Raw genomic sequence first — 24,609 nt, forward strand, 5'->3', positions numbered from 1 at the left:
CTCAAAACCACAGGACAAATACAGATATATATGTGTATATATATATATATATATATATATATATATATATATATATTTGTTTTCTGTCTCCCCCACTAAAATATAAGTAACAGAAGGGCAAAGATTTGAGTCTGTCTTGTTCCCAGCTGTATCCCTCACGCCTAGAACATGACAGTGCTCAGTAAACATTTGTTGGATAAATGCATGAATGTCCTGAAGATTAGCCCCCGGAAGCCACGGGGCTAGTGTGATCCTAGGATGCTCGTGGTAAACAGGGGCAGCGCCGGCTGCCAGCGCTCAGTTTAACTATTGTGCTCACTGCCATCTCTAGCTACGACCTTGGTTGTGACTTTCTGCCTCTGTGACCTTGGGCGAGTCACTTCCCTGCCTGCAGCCTTGGTTTCCTCTTTCATGACAAAGGGATGGTAATGTCTGCCTCTCAAGGAAACAACCTATATGAAAAAGCACCGGGGTGGGGAATTTCCCACAGCAAGGGCCTCTACTCCTTTTCTGCTTCCTTTCTACAGGAAGTCCCCATGGGAACCTCTCATTCTGTGTCACAGGTATGGCCTACACCATCTACATCGACATCTACTCTCTCCCCCCAGGGGGGAGGCTCCATCGGCCCCACCCCTCCCCACCCCCAACGCCCCACGTCTGGTTCCCACTCTCTGCACAAGCCCACCACGCAGACATGCGCAACTCCTGACACCAGACCTAGCTTGGACCTCAGGATGTCTATGCCTGGCTGCAGGGGGCGGCGGGGCGGGGGGGGGGGGGGGGCGGCGGGGCGGGGGGGGGGGGCGGCGGGTGCCACTCACTGTGCCAGAATTCACGTATTTCTTTTTCTTCATTTTCTTTTTGGGGTTTACCACCTGCAAGAGAAAACAGTCACAGGATAAGAAGGAGTGTTTCCAAGCAGTCAGGGCTGGGCCCCCAGAGCTTCTAACGACCCCAGAGTATGGCCCCAGCCCCAGCCAGCAGAATGTGGGGTCCAGGGGAGGGGAGGGTCCCGGGAGGTTTTATGAGAGATCGGCATTTAGATTTATACACGCGGGCTTCCTGATTAGACCCAGTGTTCCACGACCAAACACAACAGGAGTAATATTTATTTAATCTTCTTCCCCACTGCTCCCCCAAACACACCCTCCACCCAAAGCAGCCAAAGGAGGTTCGATGTTGCAAAGGGGCCCTGTCTGCGCCTGCCCTTGTGTGTTGGCTCAGGCTGCTCCCCTCACCCCAAATGCCTTCCCCTCCTTCCTCCACCAATTCCCCCTCTCTGAGATCCAGCCCTACTGCTGCCCAGAGGCCTTTGAGGCTCCCCCCTCCCCCCAACACTGCAGTTAGAATTTCCTTAACTGTTCTTCATGTGAAAGCTCTCATTCCAAACCAGACCTGTCATCAGAGAATATATCACAGACCTAGGGGCATATTTAGTAGATGCTAAAAAAAAAAAAAAATCACTTGTTGCTGGGCTTAACTCAGTGGTCTCAACTGCCCGCCACCTCCCCCCTCCCAGGCATTTGGCAATGTTTGGAGATATTTTGGTTGTCACACTGGGGGAGAAGGTAGAGGCAAGGGATGCGGTGAAACATCTTGGAGTGCACAGGGCAGCCCCCGTCACAGGAAATCATCGAGTCCAAGATGCGGGCAGAACCACGGCTGAGAAGCCCTGGGTGAATGAGGAGGACCAGAACCCTCCAGGGGGATTTCACACCTGCCACATCCGTACTGGGCTTGAGCCTCACCAGCTCTTTTGTTTTCACCTGGGAAGCTCAGGCCCAGCCTTTCCCTAATCTCCCATCAAAGGAAGCAAGGTGGTTTGATTTTCACACCCTAGGTCCTCTACAGGTTCCTGGTGAATTCATCCCCCCCACCCCCACCATTTCCCCAGGGGTGGCCAGCTCTGTCTTTAGCAGAGGCCTCTTCTGTCGGAATGAGAGTTGCTATCCATTTCTAGAGATAAGGAAATGAAGGGACAGGGACAGTGACTTGCCTAAGGTCACACAGCTGCTCTGGGTAGTGATCAAACTGGAAACTAGGTTCCAGCCCTCAGCCCGCCTTCCTGCCTACCTGGGTGTCACCTTGATAACAAATACAAACACATTCCATCACAAATACTTCGGGGGGGGGGGAGTGGGGGATACCAGTTTCTCTTCTAGAACCTTCACTCCAATTGGAGAAAGATACGTCCTAGGGAGATACAGGACAAGAGATACCAAAAAGGGGAGCCAGAAATGTGAAGGGAGTTGGAGGAAGGAAGGACTGTTCTAGGTCCAGCATCAGCAAGGCTCCCCGGGACAGGTGGTGTTGAAGGCAGGTGCTGAGGACAGGAAGGGTTTGGGGCACGGGGAGACGGAGGGAGGGCATTCCAGTCAGAGGAGATAGTTGCAGGGGGTGGGGGGAGGCAGGGGGCGGGCATAGAACTGGGGTCCAGTTTGACTGAAGGGCCACAGAGTGGAAGAGTAAACTGGGCTGGCTGGCAGAGAGCCTAGAGGGGCCAAGCTAAATGTCTGATGACTTCTAAACTAGCAGGGGCAAGATCACAGGTTCTAGGATGCTGGAAGGGGAGGGGAGGGGAGAAGGAGAGACATCAGGGGTATGTTTACCCTCTTGGTAAACATACCCCTGGCTGTGTGACTGTAGGCAAGTTACTTAACGTCCCTGGGTTTCAGTTTCCTCATCTATAAAATGGGAATAAAAAGTACCTACCTTATAGAAAGGTATGACGATTAAATAGGTCAATACAAGCAAAGTGTTTAGGACATGGTCCACAATGTAGCAAATACTATATAAGTGTTAGCTGCTATTAATTTTTATGACTACGACCCCTACCGCCCCCACTAGTCCATGTGAGAGGTCATGAGCGGGTTGCTGGAACAGGCAGTGAGCTATGGCAAAACAGCATTGTCAAGAAGTCAACACAGGTCTTGGGCCCGGGGCATGGCTGCGGGAGCAGGAAAGGGGTCAGGGTTGACCAGGTAGACACAGAAGGAAGGAAGAGCTGGTCCCAGGTGGGAAGTTCAGGTGGGAAGGCTGGCCACAGCTCTGCAGGTGGAAATTTGCGAGCCTGGGGAGAGAGCCCATGACAACCTCAGAGCCTCCACAGGTACAAAGGCCACCCGGATGGTGTGTTGGTCACAGACACGTTCACGGGAAAACCATGTAGTAGGCCAGCTCCAACCCTGCACTGTGCCTCAGTTTCTCAATCTGTCCCATAAGGGTGTGGAACTTTTAGAACTGAATACACCTCAAACTTTTATTCCAAAGTCTCCTCCCAGCTGAGGAGAATAAACATGGACTCCTGGGGGGCTGGGTGTCGCCCAAGGACCTGGCCACAAGCACATTTCTTTGAAGTCTTCTGGGTTACCTTTAAATTAGCCTGTATTCCACATTTCCACTCTCTAATTATAACTGTTTTAATATTAAAGCAATGTTTTGTTCTCAGATCCTCATGTGAAGTGGGCACTGAAGAAACGCCCTGTTTATTCTGAGGTTTCGTGCCCTCCCAGCACCCCACCCTCACCCGACGGTACCAACCTCTCGGGCCCTAAATGGCTGCACCCTGAAGTTCCACGTGGGGGACCATCGCCCCCTGGGGGCCAGCCAGGGAATCTCCCAACTCCCAGGCTGGAATTCTCCGCCTTCTCCTCTCCCTCTCTTCACACCCCCAGGGTCCCGACGGCCCCCCAGGGCAAGTCTGGGGTGGGCCCTCCTGTGCAGGCAAGTCCCTGAATGGCTCTCAGGGGCCAGGAGCTGTGCCGGCTTTGGGAATAGGGAGTGAGACACTGCCCCCACCCTTGAGGACGTCATGGTCCTTGAGGGGATAGGAAGCTTGACAAACAGGTAATAGCCAGGGGGTGGGGGGTGCATAGGAGCACCGAGGAGAGGTATTTACTTCAGACTTTGGGGATGGAGTGCGTGTGCAGGCAGAGAAGGCTTCCTGGAGGAGGAATAATACCCAAAGGGAGTCTCCAAAGATCCACAGACCCAACCAAGTGAAGAAAAGCTAAGGGAGCCCCAGGGGAGGCACCATGGAGTGAAGCACAGAGGCTGAGCCAGCAGGGCGGTTCAGAGAGCCTTGGACAGCATAATGGGGCTGACAGTGGCGGTAGGCAGGGTGGGAAGGGGCAAGACCCCAGGGCCTCCTAGGGGTGGAATGTGTGAGTTTACTTATGCACGCCCACTGGTTGCAGATTGCAGGCTGCTGGGGTGTGGAGGAGCTTGGACTCTACCCTGTGGGTAAAGGGCCCTGCAGACTCTCAGCTGGGGTGAGGGCGTCTTTCGTCTTTCGGAACCTCCTCCCCGCTCCTCTGCATGAACCGGGCTGACGCAGTAGGGGGGACGCACAGCCAAGGGTTAAGGAGGGCAGCGAGGTGGTCAGACTGCCATTTTGGAGGAGCCCTTGGATTACTGAGTGGAGGACGGTAGGAGGTGGGAAGGCCGTTAGGGGGCCGTTGCAAAGCCCCCCACGCGGGGGAGATCATGGCGGTGGAGGTGAATGGGAATGGAGGGAACAAATGTCAGAATGTGTAGGTGGTAGGATTCAGTTGTGGACTGCATGTGGGGTGAGGGGCAAGAGGTGTCAAGGGTGACTCCCGAGGTGCCCCCCATGACGACCGCCCAGGAGTTAGAGCCTGCTGGCCAGGGAGAGGGGACAGCTGTGGAGAGGCCTTCAGTTTGGGAAGGCTGAGTCTGAGGAGAGGCCAGCAGACAGCTGGACATAGGAGTCAGACACCCAGGGGGATGCCGGGGCCCAGGAGAAGGGTCTTTCCTGACAGAAGCCTTGTTTTCCCTTCAGGCAATTTGGACTCTAGAAAGGCTTTTCAGTGACCCCCGCCCCATACTGCAAGCCCTGCCAGAGTTGAATTCCTTTTCTACCTGGTGGTGTTTCTGATGGGGAAAACAAGTCAACCCAACCTTGTCTGCTTTGAGCTTGAGAGATCACGGCCTCTTCAGAGCCTGTCAAGCACCCTTAAAAGCCAAACTCCCAAAAATGTAATCCCTTCGCTTCACTTCCCTAAAAATCTCCTTAAAGGAAGCCAGAGAAGGAAAGGATGGGGCCTGCTTCTCTCTGCCTGGTGGGGGAACAAAGACAGCCCTTCCCTTGGCTGATGCAGAAAACAAAGCAATTAACTGTGAGGATCAGAGCCCTTTCAAAGAAATTCACCCACGCTCTATCTTCACAATGGCCTCGTTCAAGTGTGTGCCCGGATCATCAGCACCTGCTGGGTGCCCAGCGCTGCCCGGGGCCAACACGACAGGAGGCCACGGAAAGGGCTGTCACCTGGCCTGCCCTTAGGGAGCTTCTGTCTAACCTGAACGGAACACGAGACCTGCCCACTCAGAACCCAGACACAGGGGGAGGGGGTGAAGGGCCAACACGACAGGAGGCCACGGAAAGGGCTGTCACCTGGCCTGCCCTTAGGGAGCTTCTGTCTAACCTGAACGGAACACGAGACCTGCCCACTCAGAACCCAGACACAGGGGGAGGGGGTGAAGAAAGTGTGGAGCGATTCAGACTCCGCGACGGAAGTCAAGGCCTGTTCTTCAACTTCACTAGCTGAGTGGCTGCTAATGTGAGGAGAGAGCCCAACTGTAGGGCCGTGGTGAAATGTAAGTCTCTTGGCACACAGACGCTCAACAGATGATGCTGGAAGACAGCAGTGATGTAATAATAACAACGCTCACTAGGGGCCAGGCACTGGTCTAGTGACTTATTTAATTCTCAGTATGCATGGCGCAGAGTGGTTCAGGAACTCAGCCCAGATCACATAGCTAGGACGTGGTAGCGTCAGGGTAGGGACCCAAGTGGTTATTAGGGTTATAAGTATCTGCAGTTAAGCTGGTCTAGCATGAACCGTGCATGAAGTTCCCAGGGAGGAAGCATGAAGTTCCCAGGGAGGAAGCATGAGGCCGGAGTGGCTGGGAAGGCCACCAGAGGAGGTGGAACTCGGCCAGATTTGGAAGGTGGGAGGGCATCCCGGGAGGGCGAGCACACCCACACACAAAGGCTCAGCAGCAGAAAGTGTCCTTTAAGGGCGAACACTATCATCTCCCGAAAGACTGGGGGCCTTGTCCCAGGTTCTCCAGGTCCCGGTGGAGGGATCCTGACTCCCGTTCCTCTGACTCTTTCCTTCCAGAAAAGTTAAGATATTCAGCAGGCCCTGAGACTGGTCTGACTGAAGGCAGAGGGCCACCTTGAACTCAGGACCTTGGGTCTCAGGCCTCAGAGCCTTCTGATAATGTCCGCCCCCCCCCCCGCCCCACCCGCACCCCTACCCCCCACCTTGTTGGAAGTACTCTGTGGAGGCCTCTCCAAAGCTGTCCCCTCTCCCTGCCCAGCAGGCTCCAACTGCTTCTCAGTGATTTGGAGCCAGACACGTCAACACTGTTTGCCTTTTGATTTTCCACTTACTGAACCGCATGTCTTTGGGCAAATTCCCCAACTTCTCCGAGACTCAAGCTCCTTAACTGTAAAATGGGACAATAACACCCACCTCCGGGGAGAGCGTGCAAATACCCCAGCCCCACACATGGCCCCCTGGAGTCCTCAATGTCTGGGAGTCATGTATTATCAGAGCAGACCCCAGCCCCCAGGGCGCCCACCTCACCTCGTAGATGTTGAACTGGCTCTGCCCACGGGCCAGCTCCCGGTAGCTGGTGGTGAACTCCCCGATGAAGTCGTGGCTGCAAGGGAAGGGCTGCCGCTGAGACCAAGCGGCCCAGGCCGCGCCTTGCCTCTGCCCACCTCCCCGCCTCCCACATCCCTTCCCCTGGCTCCCCATTCTGCTTGGGGCCCCTGCTGCAGGGGCGCATGCCAACAGAGAAGCTGGGTCCCTGGGGAAGTGTCCAGGGTCGCCCATGGGGCGGGAAACCCAGTGGTCACCTAGCAAAGCGCGGGGCCCCGGACGACAGGACCCGCTTGGTACTCGGGTTCTTGTCGGAACAAACCAGCCGTGCAAGGGATTTTGAGGACAACTGGAGAAATTTAAATATGAAACGAATATTCGGTGGTATTCAAGAATGATTGTTTCGTGCGTCAGGTGTGATAATGGCATTCGCAGTTATGTAGAAAAAGGTCCTTATTTTTTAGACGTTCTCAATGAGATATTTAGGGGTAAAAAACGCCTTGATGTCTGTAATTTAAACTACATCAGCAAAACACAGATAAAGCAAATGTGGCAACATGTAACATTTGTAAAATTCAGATGATAGGCTTAAAAGCATTCATTAAACTCGCCTGTCTTTCTGCGTATTTGGACATTTTCCCAATAACACTTTTTGAAAAGGCCATTTACGCTATGTCCACCCAGGCAGCTGGAGGTGTTTTCTGCGGCGGCCACACCTCCTGGGACTGCCCCCACTGTCACTGTCCCTGGTAGAGGGAACCTGGGGTGCCTTCCGGGGAGTGATGCCCAAGGCGTGTCCCCGGGGCCTGGCTCTGCCTTGAGTCCACACTGTATTTTGACTACGTATTTCTAGCTCTCTGCATTCAGACCATGAGCTCCTCGATGGCAGGCCTCTACGGCATCTGGTGGCTGTCCCCAGTTTTCCCCAGTGAAGGAGAAATATGGGGAGCTCCCGGGTAAGATGAAGTAAATCATGGGTGGAAACATGGAGCTGATGTGCCTGTGATGTGGTTGAAGAGGGGAGGACAGGGGGACAGAGCGAGTTTACAGGTGCTGGGGCACTGGTGTCCTCTCTTGGAAGGCCTTGGGGAAAGGTGAGCTACTTGGCCCGGCCAGGGCCTGACTTAGAGCTGTCCGCACGGCCCTTTACAGTACCTCCAATTCACATCGCAGACTTGAGAGGCATCGATAAGGAGTACGGGCCTCTGCAACGCCCCTGGCAGTTCCACAGAATGGAGGAGTCACAAACGTCAGGGCGTATTTGGCTTTGGTCCAACAGACAAGTAGGAGCCAGTGAGGTTTCTGGACTACAGCCACAGGAGGCCCCTTCTGGTCCTCATCTGTGAATTCCCAGTGAGGCTGCTCCCTGGGAGCACATTCACAGACAGGGAGGGCACTGACCTCCCCAAACCCGACTGGAAAGTGCCACCCTACTGGCCAGGCTTGGCCCTACTCAGGTACTGCTTCGTGGCTCTGGAGACCATTCAAGTGTGTCAAAGCTTGCATTTCCCGGGGCGCCCGGGTGGCTCAGTCTTAGTAAGCATACTTCGTGGTTTCGGCTCAGGTCATGATCTCACGGTTCATGAGTCGGGCTGTCTGCTGACAATGCGGAGCCTGCTTGGGATTCTCTCTCTCCTGCTCTCTCTGCCCCTCCCCTGCTCTGTGTCTCAAAATAAATAAACTTAAAAAAAAATAAAAAGCTTACACTTCCCAAAGCCGACTCCCTCAGGGCCTGCTCCCTGCAAACAGATCCTCTGATGCACCAAGGGCCTCCCCACTAGATTCGGGGGAGTCTCTGAGGGCTGAGCTTGTCTTCTGTGCCCGGTCACCCGGGCCTCTGTGTGCTTAGCCTCACACAGAGAACACATCCATGAACGCTCGGGGGGTCGCTCGGGGGTTGCTAGTTTCTGTACATTAGGATATGCACATTTCAGAAAATCCTAATTCTCCCAAATGTAAGGAGATTTTAGTCACTGGCCAGCCGCTAGGCAGCTATTTTGGGAAAAGAGGTCTCTTATGCCCCTGGAACCCGTCATGCAGGTCACAGAGCCTCTGGTGCTTCAGTGGAGCTGGGCAGGGATAAGCCCCTGGAGCAGGGGACCTCCCACGGGAAGACCCTCTCGCCCCCAGAGCTGTCCCCATCCCTGCTCACCTTTTGTCCTCCTGCCTGCTTACCTGCCATCGCGATCCCAGTCGTACACCTCCACCTTGATGGTCCTGCAAGACAAAGGGCCCGTGGTGGGATGAACTTGACCTAGCATCTGCGGGGCCTGAACGGGGCCCTTCCCCTGCTCCTGGGCCAAAAGGGGATACGGGGCCCCCCACTAGGCTCCAGCTGCCCTCACTGGAGACGCAGCAGCCCAAGAGACAAAGGAACTATCTTGAGGCCTTTTGGCTAAGGTCTTAGGGACAGGGGCAGCCCGAAAGCTGTGTAGGGACTCCCCCAAGTTTCAGGGAGAATGTGGAAAAACAGCTGCAGACTTCAGTTCACCCCACCTTCTCCTGGGCCACCCCAGAAGGGACACAGGTCCCAGGATGAAGCCATATTGTGAATTTATCAGGGGCGCGGCTGTTGTGGCGAGAGCGAGGCGCTCCCCAGATCTCAGGCCTAACCAGTCTGGGCTCTCCTGGGGAGGGGGCGACAAGACTGCAGGTGTGTGTGGTGGGACCCCCGGGTCTGAGGAGTCTGAGTGGTGGGGAGCCAGCCCAGCAGGGAAGGACCCAGAGCCCCTGACTGGGGGATGGCCTGCTGAGCTGTTCCATTGCCACGACTGGCTCCTGAGTGAGGGTGTAATTATCTTCACATTTTAGCCTGGCTGCTTTAATTAGTTTGTTTTGACTCCTGTGCATGGGGCTGGGCTTTGGGAGCCCATTTTATTTTTAGCTCGTTTCCATGGCAACAGGCTAGCAGACCAGAGGTGGGAGGAGGGAGGTGGAGGGCTGCGGGTTAACCCTTGGTGCCAGTGGTCCTCCAGGGACGCCCAGGCAGGGAGGGGGGGCGGGGAGCTGCCAGGGTCCCACTGCAGGGTCAGGGTCCGGGGAGGCGGGGGAGGTGTGGGGAGCCGGGGTCTCCAGCCTTAGTCCTAAATGGGGCTCGCACAGACCCGTGCCTGGGCCCGTCTTCTATTAACATCTCATCATCTCGCCCATGGCCGCAGCCCATCTCCTCGGGTCTGCGAGGAGTAGGCCTCGGGACTGCGCAGCACCCAGCAGGAGGCGCTGTCCCCCTTCAGACGCGCCTTCGCGGCCCCCGGGGCGGGGTGCCGATCCGCCTGCAACAGGGCACGTAACTGTTCCCAATGAGGGAACGTCTTGTAGGTTGTGCACCACCCGGATTTTTCTTACCAAAATGTAAAATGGGGCAGGCACAGAAGCCCACCATTTAAAGGAACCCTCTAAATTCTTGTGAAAAACAAAAATACTATGTCTCTCTGAGGTGAATTGTGTGGAAAGAAAAAAAAAATCTAGGCTCCTGAAGGTAGCTGATGAGCTGGAAAGAGAGGAAAGAGGCTGGGGTGCAGACTCAGATGCTGTGGGACCTGGGGATGTCACTGAACCTCTCTGAGCCACAGACCATCATCTTCAAGGAGGGACAACAGCAGCCTTGCAGAACAGCTGCAAAGCAAGTCGGCAAACCCCGCCTGGCACACAGATGGGTCTCTATAAACATGCCTCTTCCTGGGGCGCCTGGGTGGCTCAGTCGGTTAAGCACCCGACTCTTGGTTTGGGCTTGGGTCACGATTTCACGGTTTGTGAGACGGAGCTGGGGCATCGGGCTCTGCGCTGACAGCACAGAGCCTGCTTGGGATTCTTTCTCCCTGCCTCTGCCCTCCCTGTGTGTTCTCCCTCTCTCTCTCTCTCAAAAATAGATAAATAAACATTTAAAAAAAAAAAAAGGAAAAAATGCCTCGTCCTCCTCACTTGGGCATTTAGCCACATTTGGATAGTTTTTCATATGAAATTTATTTAAATCAGGGACACCCATGCCTGGGTACCTGGGCTCTGCCACTTCCAACTCCTGGAACGACAAGGCTGGACATGACCTTCGTGGCATCCAAGCCGGGCCACCTGGCAGATCACCAGACACACACAGCCCCAGGTCCAGTTCTTGGCAGCTCTGGGCAGTGCCCCGGGATCTAGTTTAAAGGTTTCCCTAGCGCCTCTGCTGTACATGTTCTGGAGTGATAACCTCCAGCCCCTTCATATTCGGATGGGGAAACTGAGCCCTAAGAGCTCCCAGTGATGTGCCCAGGGTCACAGAGCGGGTGAGGGTCAGAGCCAGGACCCTGCCTCACAATGCCAAAGTCCCCCAGTCCTTCCCAGAGCCATGCAGCTCTGTAGGGGACATTCAGGAACCCCAGGGAGGAGTGCTGGTCACCAACACCAGCCTCTTAGGCGACTCGATCAGCGACAGCCACATGCTCAGAGGCTGTAGGAGGACCTCAGTTACAGCCACAGCCTTGGATACCCAAAAAAAATCACTCGGGAGCTTTTCTTTAAAACTCCCAGGGCCACAGGGCCTGATTCAATTGGTCTGGATAGTACTTGGGCACAGGTAGCTTTGGTCAGTTCCCTGGTTGACTGGAATGTGCTCCAGAACCACTGACCTTCTCCAGATGAGAGCACTGACTTTCCAACTTTGCATACTGGATCCCTGGCGAGAATTAGCAATCCTGAGGCCAATGCCTCACCCCAGAGGTTCAGAATCAGTTGGTCTGGGGTACGGCCTGGGCAGGGGGATTGTTAAAAGCTCCTTGGGGAATGTGACATTGCAGCCGAGGTAAAGACCACTTGGAGTGTGGATTCCTGTGTAAACCCATCCTGGCCTCAGCTGAGGCTCTAGGGATGCCTGCAGCTTAGGGGGTCAGATTAGCTCAGAGACTGCAGCCTCCAGCGCTGGGGGAGAAGGAGGTAAGAGAAACGGCACCCAAGACAGGGGGAGGCAGAGGCAGAAGCCAGACACGGCTCTGACTACTCTACGGACAGTTCTGTCACTGTCCAGCCCTGGCTGGGCTGCCCTGGGTCACCTCGTGTGCCACTTGTGGGCTGCGGGCCTTGGCTCCAACCCCTTAGCACAGGCCTAATAAAGGCTCATATCAGACCAACTGTGATTTCTGGGGACTGCACAATAGAGAAGGGGCTCCTGGGTACAGGACAGTGAAATGGGCCTCTGCTACCCACGGAATGAACGTCTTATTTGACATTTAAGGCTCAGAACACGGAGCCCCTAATCTGAGAGGCAGTGAGGTGGCCAGAGAAGGGGGCAGGCTCTGGGGCAGTCCCAGTTCCTCCAGGTACCAGCCGTGTAGCCCTGTGCAACTGGGACTCTGTTTACCCCTCTGTCAAATGGGATCATCGTACCCACTTTGGAGTGCTGTGAGGAGTCAACTATGTCATTCCCGCATCATTCACCCCAGCACTGGACACGTGTTGTTCTGTTCCATCCAGAACACTCCAGCCTTTTGTCCAAGACCCTGTCTCCCAAACAATCCCCTATTCACCATGGAAATATCAGCCCCACGACACTAGGGATTTTTGTGTGTTTTGTTCACCGACGTATCTTCAGCTTCTAGAACAGTGCCTAGCATATGGTAGGGAACATAAGTATTATTCAATGCCTGTTGCCTGACTACGATCTAACAACTCCGAGAAGTTACCACCCAGTAACAATCCCCTCCTTCCACAAAATCACAAAGGGAAGCCCAGGGTGTGTGGTTTTCCCCAGGTCACAAGGCGGCTCTGCAGAGCTGGGTGTGTGTGAGCCTCAGCAGGGCAGCAGGGATGAGGGACGCTGGCAAAGGCCGCAGGCCCCCCTCTTGACACACCACTGGCACACGGGCAGCATAGTCTGCCCCCCCTGCCCCGGCAGAGGTGCAGGTCTGCCTCCTAATGAGCGTCCCCCCGGGGCAGGAAGAGGAACTGGGCTGACAGGTCCCCTCGCCTGATTGAGTCAGCCCCCCAGTCAACAGTCCTAGAGGCTTCTAGGCCAAGAAGAGGGGGTGTCAGGCCTCACTGAGCAGGCAGCGAGACCGGATGGCAGCGCTCCATGCAACCCCAGCCGTACGGCAGGGGCCTAACCTCTTCTGTCGCAGTTCAGTTTCTGCATGTGTGAGCTGGGGAGGAGAGAACTCTCCCAACCCAGGGCACATGCAGTGGCTGGGTTCAGAGGAGAAGCACTTCCCTTCTCCAGCAGGCTGGCAGAAGCACATGAAGCTTCTATGAGGTGAGAGCCCCCAATTCTGGGGAATCCTCTCCCCAGATGAGGACCCAGGACAACTGACCCTCTTAAAAATCCACTCATTCAACATTAAGGTGTGAGTGAGTGAGTGACAGCATCCCAACCAGGGCAATCTGGCTTAAGGGGACTAAATCCTCAAATCACAGAAGGTTCAAGGAGAGAGTAGGGGGACTTCAGGAAGGGCAGGGGAAATGCTTCTTGTCATCACCCACTTCACTCCACTGGAGGGCTGGACTTGCTCTGATCTGGAGGCCAGCTCCCCTGATTCCAACTGTGCTCAGCTGGCTCGCGTGGGTTTGGCCTGGAGACACAGCAAAGGCAGGGGCACCCCAAACCCCTTGGAGGGCCAAGCCAGAGGCGACTTCTGGAGAAGAGAAATGTCCCTTCTTGTTTTGGCAAGATACAGAAGCTCCAGGCCTCTGTTTCCCCATCTGTGAAATGGGCATGTCACTAGTACCCAACTTCTGGGTTACTAGTGCGATTTAAATGCACAAAATAAGAGAATGCATTCAAACCAACGAGGACACAATTTGGCCCACGTCTGAAAGACTCAGCAATCTTACCTCATTTCCACCCCCCACCCCCGACTCCCATCATGGCAGGAAAACGATCCTTTCTCACAGATCCCTGGTTCTCATCCTCCCGGCCTCTTTTTCATGATAGGAGTTGATAACTCCTGTTTGGATTCTCCCCTCTCAGCGCCCTGCTCACAGCCGCCCTCCCCGCGTACCCTGCTACCTCTCCGACCATCTCCGCTTCTCTCTCCTGCTTCCAACCCGTACGGAGGCCTTGGGCACCCCACCTCTGCCAGCTCTCTGTCCCCCCCGTCCCCTTGGCAGAGCATCGCTGTGCCTGTCCCACAGCCCCTCACCCTGGCTCCCTGTCACACTTCCATTTCTGTCTCTTGACCCCAGCTCCAAACACTAATGACCTTGACTTCCCTTTCACCCCCCGATCTGGGCAGAGGTCAAGGCTTTTGAGTCTTTCTTCCACCTCCAGGCTCAAAGCAGATCTGCCCCAAGGCCCTGGGCGAGCCCTCCTCCAAACGTACCCCGCTCACACCCGTCTCAGCCATCTGGCAGCAGATTGAAGGTTAAGAACACGGACTATCTAGCCAGCCTGCCTGGTTCCAAATCCTAATTCCACCACTGACTGGCAGTAAGACACCGGGGAAGCTACTTAACCTCTCTGGCCTCCGTTCCTCTACCTGTAAAAGGTGGATAGTATTAGCACCTTTTTCAGGGGAAATACTAATCGTTGGGAGAATTAAATTAGTTCATAGACATAAATTACCACGGAGGTGCTACAGGAGCCTTTGCTATTATTATTATTATTATTATTATTATTATTATTATTATTATTACCTGTCTGCCTCCCATTCTGGCCTGGGAGCAACCTAACAGGGAGACTTGGGTCTGACGCTCAGAATGCCCACGGCACGCAACCTGGTGCCCAGTGCTGGCTGGCTTGGAAAACAAGGCTGTTAGATCAAGTTGAATGTGTTCTTGTGAGGCTTCAAGAGGTACCTCAGACGGAAGAGGAAAAGTGGCTTTGTTTTCTTGCACAAACCCCTCCCCTTCCTCCCCTGAGAGGGCCTCCCGGACATTTGTACCTCCCAAGTGGCTGTTGGGTACATAGGTCACCCTGGAGCACAGCAGCAGACAGGCCTGCTTGTTTTCCAGGCCAGCGTGACATGCCTGGCCCCTCCATTAACACTACCATCAGTCACTTCACTTCACGGTCAGTCTGTTCCTGGCTGTGGAGAAGGCCCCAGCTGCCTGGCCATTCTGCAGGGAAACTTGTCTGGGGCTCAGCCTGGGAGGGGGAAATGGGGGCCTGTGGGGGTGGTGTTCCCCACCATCTGCACCCTCCACCACACCCTCACCTCCTCCAGTGGCTGCACAGTGACCCCAGGCCTCTGAGCCCGGCTGCCCTCCTCACTGTCCCCGACGAGGTTGGGTTCTGAGCGTGCAGGGCTGTGGGGGGTCAGCTGGACCCCCAACAGCCTCTGGGCAGAGGAGCCAGAGATCTCAATTCCTCCCACCCTGTGCAACTTGACCTGCCAGGCTCTCCCGTCCCTCAGCCTTGAATTTCCCCTCCCTTTTCCTGTCATCTCAACCATTCTTCCAGGAACCAATACCCCCAGCTCCTCCCAGCCTTCCCCAAGCCTCCTTTTCACCCTGCTGCTCCAACCAGACCGTCCTCCCAGCCCCCAGCACCCCAGAAGCCTCAGGACCCGGTCAGACACATACCAGGGGTTCATTTGGCTGGAATGCCTATTTTTGTCTCCAGTCTTATTTTCCACAATTATTTAGCTATCTAAAATGCAGATGTGCACACATCTGAACTCCCTGTGGTCAGACTTCAAGTTCCCTCAAGATGGAAACGTGGCTACATTTATATTCCCCTGAGTGCCACATAGCTGCTGGCATAGTGGAGCCAGCCTCTGTGACTGCCTCTGGAGGTGCTCAGTGACAGCCTTTGGAGCAGATTGTGGCTGTTCTGTCCCCAACAAAGAGGCAGGAAAAGGAGCCACTTCATCTCCTGGATCAGCAACCTAGTAAGGCAATCTTGAGGGCTTCCTGGAGGAAGACAGGGGTGTCTGAAGGCCATCCACCTTGTCATTCACTCTCCATCCCACCACACATACCCAGTCGGAAGCCACTGCGAGCAGGGTCCCAGGGAGCCCACGCCAATGCCATCGCCCAGGATGCCCCGAAGGTGTCTGACACCCCAGTATTCCTGTCGAAGTGGCCAGCAGAGGCCCGGCCTCCTCAAGGCTGCCCAGGCAGCCCTGCCTGTGAACCCCCTGCCAGCTCATCCCCCAGCAACAGCAATCACCAGGAAACCAGGCTGGGTTCTCGTGACTTAACACAGACCGATACCACCTTCCAGCTTCCAGCTTCTACCCCCACCCCCCCCCCCCCCACTCCCCGGCACTTACCACAGTTTGTAATTACATGTTTCTCTGTGTGATTATTGGATTAATGTCTGCCTCCCCCGCGAGAATGTAAACTCCACAAGGTTGGGCAAAGGGTGAAGACTATGTGTTTTGTTCCCTGCGGATTTCCCAGCATCTAGCGCACAGTGCCTGGTGCCTGGTAGGAAGTCTCTAAACGCTTGTGGACAAAATGCCAGGTTTGGTATTTTGTGCACACCAGAGCCTGCTTGTGGGGCTTCTGAGCAGCCCTTTTTTTTTTTTAATTTTTTTTTTCAACGTTTATTTATTTTTGGGACAGAGAGAGACAGAGCATGAACGGGCAAGGGGCAGAGAGAGAGGGAGACACAGAATCGGAAACAGGCTCCAGGCTCTGAGCCATCAGCCCAGAGCCCGACGCGGGGCTCGAACTCACGGACCGCGAGATCGTGACCTGGCCGAAGTCGGACGCTTAACCGACTGCGCCACCTAGGCGCCCCATCTGAGCAGCCCTTTAAGGCAGGTAGGTAGCCATTTAAAACCCATTTTACAGATAAGGAAACTGAAGCTCAGACAGGTCAAAGTTTGCCCGGGGTGCCAGGGCTTTTAAGTCACAGAGCCAGGATTAGAAGCCGCGTACCCGGGACCTACGCCCCACAGTCTACACTCTAACGGGTGATGGCGATAGTGGACGTGTCATAAGAGTAAGCTGTCACATCAAAAAAGTTTCACGAGTTCTCTGTACTCCGCCCCACCCCCCACCCCCCATTTATCTTGGGATGCTGATTCCCCAGATTCCATCTGCAAGGAGTTGGGGCTGGTGGGGGCCCCGGCCACCTCAGCCTGCATCTAGAGCCCCAACCTGCTCCCACTTGCCCCTCCACTGGAAATCATGGAGACACAGGCTGCAGAGCTCCAGGCCAGGACCCCCAACACCCACAAGGGCTCCCCCGGGGAATCCCAATCATTGCCCCAGCCTGGGGAGGTCTTCACCAATGCAGGGGAGGGGAGGACAGACAGCGGTGGGGGAGGGTGGGGAGGGAGGCCTGGGAGGAGATAAAGGCAGACACTGCCCAGGGAGGTGAGAGGCGGGGACAGTGCAGCTCCAGGAGGCTCCGCCCATACCGCCTGGGCAGCCTGCACGTGCACCTGCGCTGGGGAGGGACATTTTCTCATCTCACCGGTCATAGTCCCCGTTGCAGAGTGCTCTCACAGGAATGGAGAAAGTTTGCCAGACTGGGTTTAGGGTGTTCTTCATGACCTCGGTCTTGTGGCAGATGGTGAAGCTGGTGAAGAAGAGAGGGAAGGTGTCAGGCCCGAATCGAGGGAGGCAGAATCCAGGTCAACAGAGGGGCCACAACCCAAGAGGCTCTGCGGATGCCACACAGTGGAAACTACAGCTGCGTGAGGTGATGAGCCACCTGTCACTAGCAGCATCCAGCCAGGAACTAGATGGCCACTTCTTTCTTTTTTTATTTTATTCTTTCTAACGTTTATTTTACTTTTGAGAGAGAGCGCACGCGAGTATGGGCTGGGGAGGGGCAGAGAGAAAGGGAGACACAGACTCTGAAGCGGGTTCCAGGCTCTGAGCTGTCAGCACAGAGCCCGATGCGGGGGGGGAGGGGGCTAGAACTCATGAACTGCGAAATCATGACCTGAGCCGAAGTCTGACACTTAACCAACTGAGCCCCCCAGACCCCCCAACTAGATGGCCAGTTCTTGGTGATGTTTTTTGGTTTGGTTGTTTAGGTAGACTTTATGTCCAGTACAGAGCCCAAAGTGGGGCCTGAACTCACGATCCTGAGATCAAGACCTGAGCTGAGATCGTGAGTCAGATTCTTAACCCACTGAGCCACCCAGGTGCCCCTCTTGGTGATGTTTGAGGGAGCAGGTGCAGAGCATCAGGAGATATGGGTTCTGCCCTTCCTCCCCCTTCCCCCCTCCCTGTGTGACTTTGAGCTAGCAGAACCCTCCCCTGTGAACTCAGGGAGTTGGCTGCTATCAGCCATCCTTCATCTGAGACCCATGGAAGGAACTGTGGATGGGATTTCAGGGTTTGTGAACCCCTGGAATTGGGGGAAATTGGGTGGGTGACTCCCATCTGCTTGCTGTCCCCCTCCTGGAACACTGTCCCAGATCTCCATGTTCATGGCTTGCCTCCTCACTTCCTTCAGGTCTTTACTCAAATGTCACCCCTCTGACACGAGCACTTGCCCTGAGCACCATATATCAAATTGACAGCTCCTGGTCCCCTGACTCTGACATCCCCTTGACCCCTTCCATGCTTTTTTTTCTTTTTCACTTGTTACTGTTTGACATTTGACATAGTCTGTGTATCTCCTTATTTATCGTACGGTCTATCACTAAAATGTAAGTCCTGTAAAGGCAAGCGTTTTGTCTTCTTTGATCACTGGTGTATCTCCAGTGCTCAGAACAGTGCCTGGCACTTAGTAAGTGTTCACTAAATATTTTTTTTGGAACGAACTAACGAATATCTGTATGTCTCAGAGGAGAGTTTCCACAGATTTCACTGGCATTCAAGGCAGTGAAAGTAAGGCCCCTGGCTTAGACAATCTCTAAGACACTTTAGGCTCTTCCAGTCTGAATCCATGAGCCTGCTTTGCAAACTAAAAGTGTTGAATTGGCTTATCCCGCTGGGCTCCAATCCAGCATCCCTGCCCACTCCCCATGCCACGCCTGCTGGCCCTATCCCAGAAGCCTGCCCCACCACCTGGAGGGGCAGCCAGGAGCCAGGGTGGAGCTGGGGGCAGAGGCTGTCCCCCTGACACCTCCCCGCATCCACTCCAGCCCCCTCCCAGCCTGGAAAGGTCACCCCGGAAAGTGCCTGGGCCCCACCCATGCCCACACAGCCTGCGCCATTTCTTCTCTGGCAATTTTCAAGTCAAAATGTCATTCCTGTCACCGCGGCTCAGCGTTTCTCTGCTCCTTCTCGCCCGCCCACTGGAGAGTAGAGATACATGTGGGAGACCTCCCCACACACCCCGGAGCTGGTGACGAGGACAGGAACAGGGGCGACGGGGACAGGAGGCACCGTGGCTGCCCAAGCTGGGGCAGGTAGGTAAGGCAGGAAGAGGAAAGGGTTGGGGGAGAATCAGGTGCAGCAGCTGGGCGGTGAAGGGGGGGAGGTTCCAGGGTGCAGAAGCCCTGGCCGGGCTCCAGAGGCCTCCTACCTGGAGCGGTGACACCGGCCTGCTGCCCTGCTGTGGCGCCTCCCAGCCCCTCCATCTTTCTGGACCCGCTGACTTCTCTGTCTCCTATCCCCTGCCAGCCAGTTTCTTGACCCAGTCTTCTGAGCATGAGCCCGATTTCCTCCCTACATGCTTCTCCCTGAGCCCTGTGTAGTCCTGTTTTCTGCTTCAGACTCTTGTCTGAAACTGCTTTCTCTAAGGTCCCCCGGGGCCCCTCACCACCAAATCCACAGACCCCTCGACTCCCCGCTGCACTTGCCCTGGGGGGGCCAGGTCTCAGTGTGGCCACGGTCCCTGCCATCCTGTCATGACTCCACTCCATTCACTCTGACAGACGGGCATACACTCAGGACGTGGTGTGGGAGGGCAGGAGCCACGGGGCCAGACAGGCGAGGCTCCAGTCCCAGGGCCACTTCAACCAGCTGTGCAGCCCAGGGCAAGTGACTTTGTCTCTCTGAGCTTCCCCTTCATTGTAAAATGGGGAGAAAACAGTAGCTACCACTGCCAGGCCCTGTTCTAGTTACATTCACTCATTTGGTCCTCAAAGTAACCCTGTGAGGGAGGTGTTATGATTATCCCCCCTGCGCATACTGAGAAACTGAGCTGTGGACGTTATAGTTGCACAGTCCAACGTGGTAGCCCCATGGGGCTACTGACCTTTAAATTAACCTCCATTCAATTAAACACCCAGTTCCTCAGTCACACTAGCCCCGTTTCACATACTCAACAGCTACATGTAGCTACTGGAGACTGTACTGGATAGCCAGACACAGAACATATCCACCCTCCCAGAAAGTTCCGTGGGTTAAGAGACTTGCCTAAAGTTACACAGCAGGCGGGCTGGCACAGCCCGGCTCTCCATCACGTTCTTGATCCCAGAGGAGAGACTGGGACTGAACGAGGCAGGACAGGCTGCACAGGGCCAGAGCACAGGGGGTGCTCTGTGGGTGCCTCCTTCCCCTTCCCTCCTGGGGAGGCAGGCGTGACCTTCCACTCCCTGGGGTCCCTCACTGACCTTCCTCCTGTCCTCTTCCTAACTGGGGCCGTCTTCTACTCCTCTCTCCTCAAACCCGGCTTGCACCAGTTCAGCCTCAACCTGTGCCCGCAGGCTGGCCCACCCTTCAGGGGCTTCCGGGTGGGTTTCCTGAGCTGCCCTGAGCGTCCCCTCCAAGACAGCTCCAGCCCCCATGCTTCGAGCGAAAGTCGCCCCCAGATAAACTCCCATCGCCTCCCCCATCTGACCAGCTCCTTTGCCATCTTTAACACTCTGGGTTCCCCACAGCTCCACTACTGGGGAGGAGGGGGGCTCTGCCGTCAGTGGCCACCGAGTCCTGCCTAGTGAGGTCCTCCCCTCCCCGCTTCCTCCCTGCATTTCCACAGCAAGGCTCGCCTGCGCTCAGCACCTCCCACCTGTTCGCGGTGTCAGTCACGAGTCTCTCCCTCTTCCCTGCCCCCTCCCCACCCATCCTACACAGGCTCTTCTAGAACAATCACTGGCAAACACTTTGCAACACACCCCTCTCCTGCTCCCAAACCAAAATCCCTCTCTCCCGGCCGGCTGGCCTTCACCTCAGAGACAGACCCGGCCTGGCCAGGCATCGCCTCTCTGGAGGGGACCCGTGGGGACATTTTCTTTCCGTGGGCGCCCAGAGCATCACTGGGCCCTTTTCCTCCCTCCCTCAAGTCAAGTCAAAGTCAACAAGAATTATTTAAAGAAATCCTGCTGGGAGTCCTTTGGTGAGACAAAGACTCCTTTTGTTATGCAAATGATCATACCTAATTTCCCTTGTTTTGTTCCTTCAGGTTTTAAAATCAGTTTTCCCCTCGAACTGAAACACACCTCCTCCTGCTACTCCCTGCCCTCCAGCGCGCGCACACACACACACACACACACACACCCGGAGTTTCAGAATCTAGGGGAACTTGGTGGACGCCTCTCTGTCCCCTGCTCAGAGCATACCTGCTTTGCACTTACTTGCATTTTCCCTACCCTATTATTCTTCCCCGCTCCTCCCCCAAGGACCCATTTTCTTCCCCTCCTTTAAACCTGCTTCCAAGTTCCCCGTCTCCAGCAGCGTTTCTCTAATTAACCTCCCTGGCCCCATCGCTTCCTGGTTCTGCAGAATCCCAGCTGTGAGTGGCCACAGCCTCCCAGAGCTGGACTGCTTACAGAGACCATGGAGACCTCCTAATCCAACTGGTTCATTTTACTGATGAGAATATAGGCCCAGAGAGGGGGCATAACTTGCCCCAGGTCACACAGCGAGTTGGTGGGGGGCACCGAGGTCCCCAGACCCTCAACCTAGAATCTGTGCATCTGTGTGCATGGCTGACCTACATTTGCCAGTGTGTTGTGTGTGTTTCTGTCATATTGTGGGTGGCTTCTAGATTAGGGAGAGGAGAGGAGGAAATGGGGGCTTTGAAGACGTGTGCGGTTTTGAATGAAGCCTGTGGCAAGGTGTGGGGCTGGCCAGGTAAAAGGGTTCAGATTTGCCAGGCTGAGCGTCTGGTAATTGGGTGGGGGGCACAGGTGGTAGTGGGGTGTCGAGACGGCTGCGGGTGGAGACGGGGTGGGCTAGAGATAGGCACTGATCTGTGTGGAAGAAGAAGGGGCTGTTACAGGAGCTCCTTATTCCCAGCTTAGCCCTGTTTTTGCCCACTCCCCTCACCTCCAGCGTACCTACCACCCACCATTGCCGAGCCCCTCAGGAGGGCACTGCTGGCTTGGAAGCTGTCCCCGCCCCTTACCCCTACACACACACCAGTCCCTACCACGTGTCAGGGCACCACCCAGGAGCCCCAGACTTCCACCCTGAGCAGGAGCCCCAGGGCGGCGCTGGGAAGAGGCGGGCCCAAGCCCTCTTGCCTGGCGGGTCACCACACCCCTCCATCCCTGATTCCCGAAAGGGGGTGAAGTGCTGTTAGAGAACTTACGTTCCATCCTCGTTGCTTCTGTAAAACACCAAGAAGGGGTCGGACTTCCCAAAGAAATCTTTCTTGTCCAGCTTGTTGGCACAGAACTGCATGGTGGCCACATCCTGGTGAGAGGGAGAGAGAACAGGGGTGTGAGGCAGGAGTAGGCTGGAAGGCGCCCCAGTCCCTGTGGAAACACAGCCCCAGGGCCCTGGAAATTAGGAGGGTTCTGAGCACCAGGCTGGTTAGAAAGGACAGCATGTTACATTTGCCCTGCACCCACCAAGGGCCAGGCCCTGGGCTAACACTTTGGACGGTCTCATTTCATCCTCAAACCCCACCGGGCAGGTCTAATGGAGCAGCCGGGGGGGGGGGGTGTGTGTGTGAAGCAGGTGCATTCTGGAGCCAGCTGCCCCGGTCTGAATTCCGGCTCTGCCACTTTCTAGCTGTGTCCCCTCAAACAAGGGAGGCAAGCTCTCAGAGCCTCAGCTTCCCCTCTGTAACACAGGGCTGACGGCAGTACAGGCCTCAAAGCACCGTCGTGAGGGCCAAATTGCAAAGCACTCAGCAGAGGAGCAGGCACGTCCATGTTAACGCGCACGTCGCTTTATTACTATTTTACCAGGGGGCTCAGAGAGGTGACACGGCCAGCCTCAAGGCTACTCTGAACTTGGTCTGCCAACCTCAAAGCCCTCACTCTGTCCACACTGCCTCATTCTCTCACACCCTGTGTGGCTCCTGGAGGACAGCCCAGATGAAGCATTGCTTTCACACCCACTAACCCAGGAGAGGCCCACCCAACTCTCGAAGGTAGATATGGCCCATTTTACAGCTGAGGAGTCTAGGGCTCAGAGCAGGGAGCGACTCCCCCAAGTTCACCAGGCAGAGCCCTGAGTTTCTGACTCCCCGGGTCGTTCATGGCCCTGGCTGACCCAATACTCAGCCCAAGAGCACAAAGAAGGTATCCAGGCCCTGCTGAGGACTGCTGGATCCCTCCCCTCACGTGACCCCAACCCCTCAGTCTGCCATGGCTGACAGGGCACTGGGCAGAAATGCCCCCATGTCCTTCTCTCCACCCATCCCCCTGTGGCCTCTTCAACCTGAAATCTCTGCATCCCGACAAATCTCCTGCCAACCGGCCAGAGCTCGGAGCTTTGTCTTCTAGTCCTTTGGGCCTGGCCTGCCCTCAAGGGCTAGGGCCTGTGGGGAAGTCACCTAACTCTCACGCTGCCCCCTTCCTCTCAGTGGGGAAGAGGGTCTCTTGAGCTCAGCCCCACAGCCCGGTGAGGACCAAAATGGTGGCAGAGCTGAAAAGGCAACCTCCCACAAGTTTGAAGGGCGTGCTCAAAAGGTTTGGTAGGGAGAAGGTGGTGGTATAATGGTTAAGAATATGGTCACTGGAGGGGCGCCTGGGTGGCGCAGTCGGTTAAGCGTCCGACTTCAGCCAGGTCACGATCTCGCGGTCCGGGAGTTCGAGCCCCGCGTCGGGCTCTGTGCTGACGGCTTGGAGCCTGGAGCCTGTTTCCGATTCTGTGTCTCCCTCGCTCTCTGCCCCTCCCCCGTTCATGCTCTGTCTCTCTCTGTCCCCCAAAAAATAAATAAACGTTGAAAAAAAAAAAAGAATATGGTCACTGGAGCCAGACCTCCTGCTTCAGTTCCAACCCTTTCTAGCTGTGGGACCTAGGGCAAGTTAATCACCCTCTCTGCACTCAGTTCCTCATCTGCAAAATAGGGTACTGGCAATGCCTACCTCATAGGCTTGTTATGAGGCTGAAGTGAGTTAATACGAGGGTACTGCTGAAAACAGGATATGGTGCACACTAGATGCCATGGACGTGTAAGCTCTTAGGGCTATTTGGACACTTGCCCTCCTTGCACACACAACATATGTGGCCTCTGTCCCTGCCCCACCCCACCCCAAATGCCTCCCTTCAAGGACAGCTGACAATAGCAAACACAGAGCATCCGTTCACTCACTCGCTCACTCACTCACTCACTCACTGATTCATTCATTCAACAAACATTTATTAGATACCATACGTGTAGCCAAGTCACTGAGTTCCTTATCACCTTTAGCCCGAGAAGTAATCCTCTGTTGCTTTTTTATAAATGAGGAAGCTGGGGCAGAAGAAGCTGACCTGCCCAAGATCCCCAGCTGGCAACCAGCCGGGTGTAATTCAGCACGTATGAACTGGCTGCAAAGTCAGGCCTCTTCCGAGCGCGTTCCAGCTGTGAGGCCCTCTTCCCTGGTTTCTTTGGACTCCGGGGTCGGGGTTGGGGGAAGGGGCAGGGAGGGGCTGGCCTCTGGTTAATCTGGGACGGAAGTACCCACTAAAGGGAGGCTCTGAGGAGGGCCAGTGCTGAGGCACACAGCAGCCCGAGCACAGAGGTGCGCGGGCAAGGACGGCTTTCATCGTGTCCCTCTTCAAGACTGACCCGAGAGGAAGAAGGAGCTGGACTGGGGGCTTGCAAGGCCTAGCACCCCCAGGAATCCTAGAGCCTCCAGAGAAACCTAGGACTTCAGACCTGGAATAAGAGAATGGCTGACTGACTGAGCACTTACTGTATGCAAGTCACTGTGTTAAGCCTTCTCTTTACATACGTTATTGTACTGAATCCTCATAAAGACCATATGAAGTAACTCCACTATTCTCCCCATGTTACAGATGAGGACACTGGGGCTTTTAAAGGCTGTCATAG

The 24,609-nt window shown here is 55.3% G+C and overlaps 1 protein-coding gene across 4 annotated transcripts in view; it reads right to left on the reverse strand.

Annotated features, from left to right (window-relative positions):
- The window catches only part of CPNE5 (copine 5), a 95,482-nt gene that overhangs the window by 14,172 nt on the left and 56,701 nt on the right, over positions 1 to 24,609 (reverse strand). For 3 of the 4 annotated variants that reach the window (XM_023253926.2, XM_023253925.2, XM_045057460.1), the window contains 5 exons: positions 21,931 to 22,034; positions 16,969 to 17,073; positions 8,808 to 8,849; positions 6,615 to 6,690; positions 822 to 875 (listed from right to left, as the gene is read on the reverse strand). In XM_023253926.2, the coding sequence (XP_023109694.1) occupies positions 822 to 875; positions 6,615 to 6,690; positions 8,808 to 8,849; positions 16,969 to 17,073; positions 21,931 to 22,034 (381 nt within the window). Of the gene's footprint in view, positions 1 to 821; positions 876 to 6,614; positions 6,691 to 8,807; positions 8,850 to 15,814; positions 15,923 to 16,968; positions 17,074 to 21,930; positions 22,035 to 24,609 lie in introns of those variants that run through there. The other variant, XM_023253927.2, reaches the window with a different exon arrangement.

This window comes from Felis catus, chromosome B2 (genome assembly GCF_018350175.1).
Source record: "Felis catus isolate Fca126 chromosome B2, F.catus_Fca126_mat1.0, whole genome shotgun sequence".
Lineage (NCBI taxonomy): Eukaryota > Metazoa > Chordata > Mammalia > Carnivora > Felidae > Felis > Felis catus.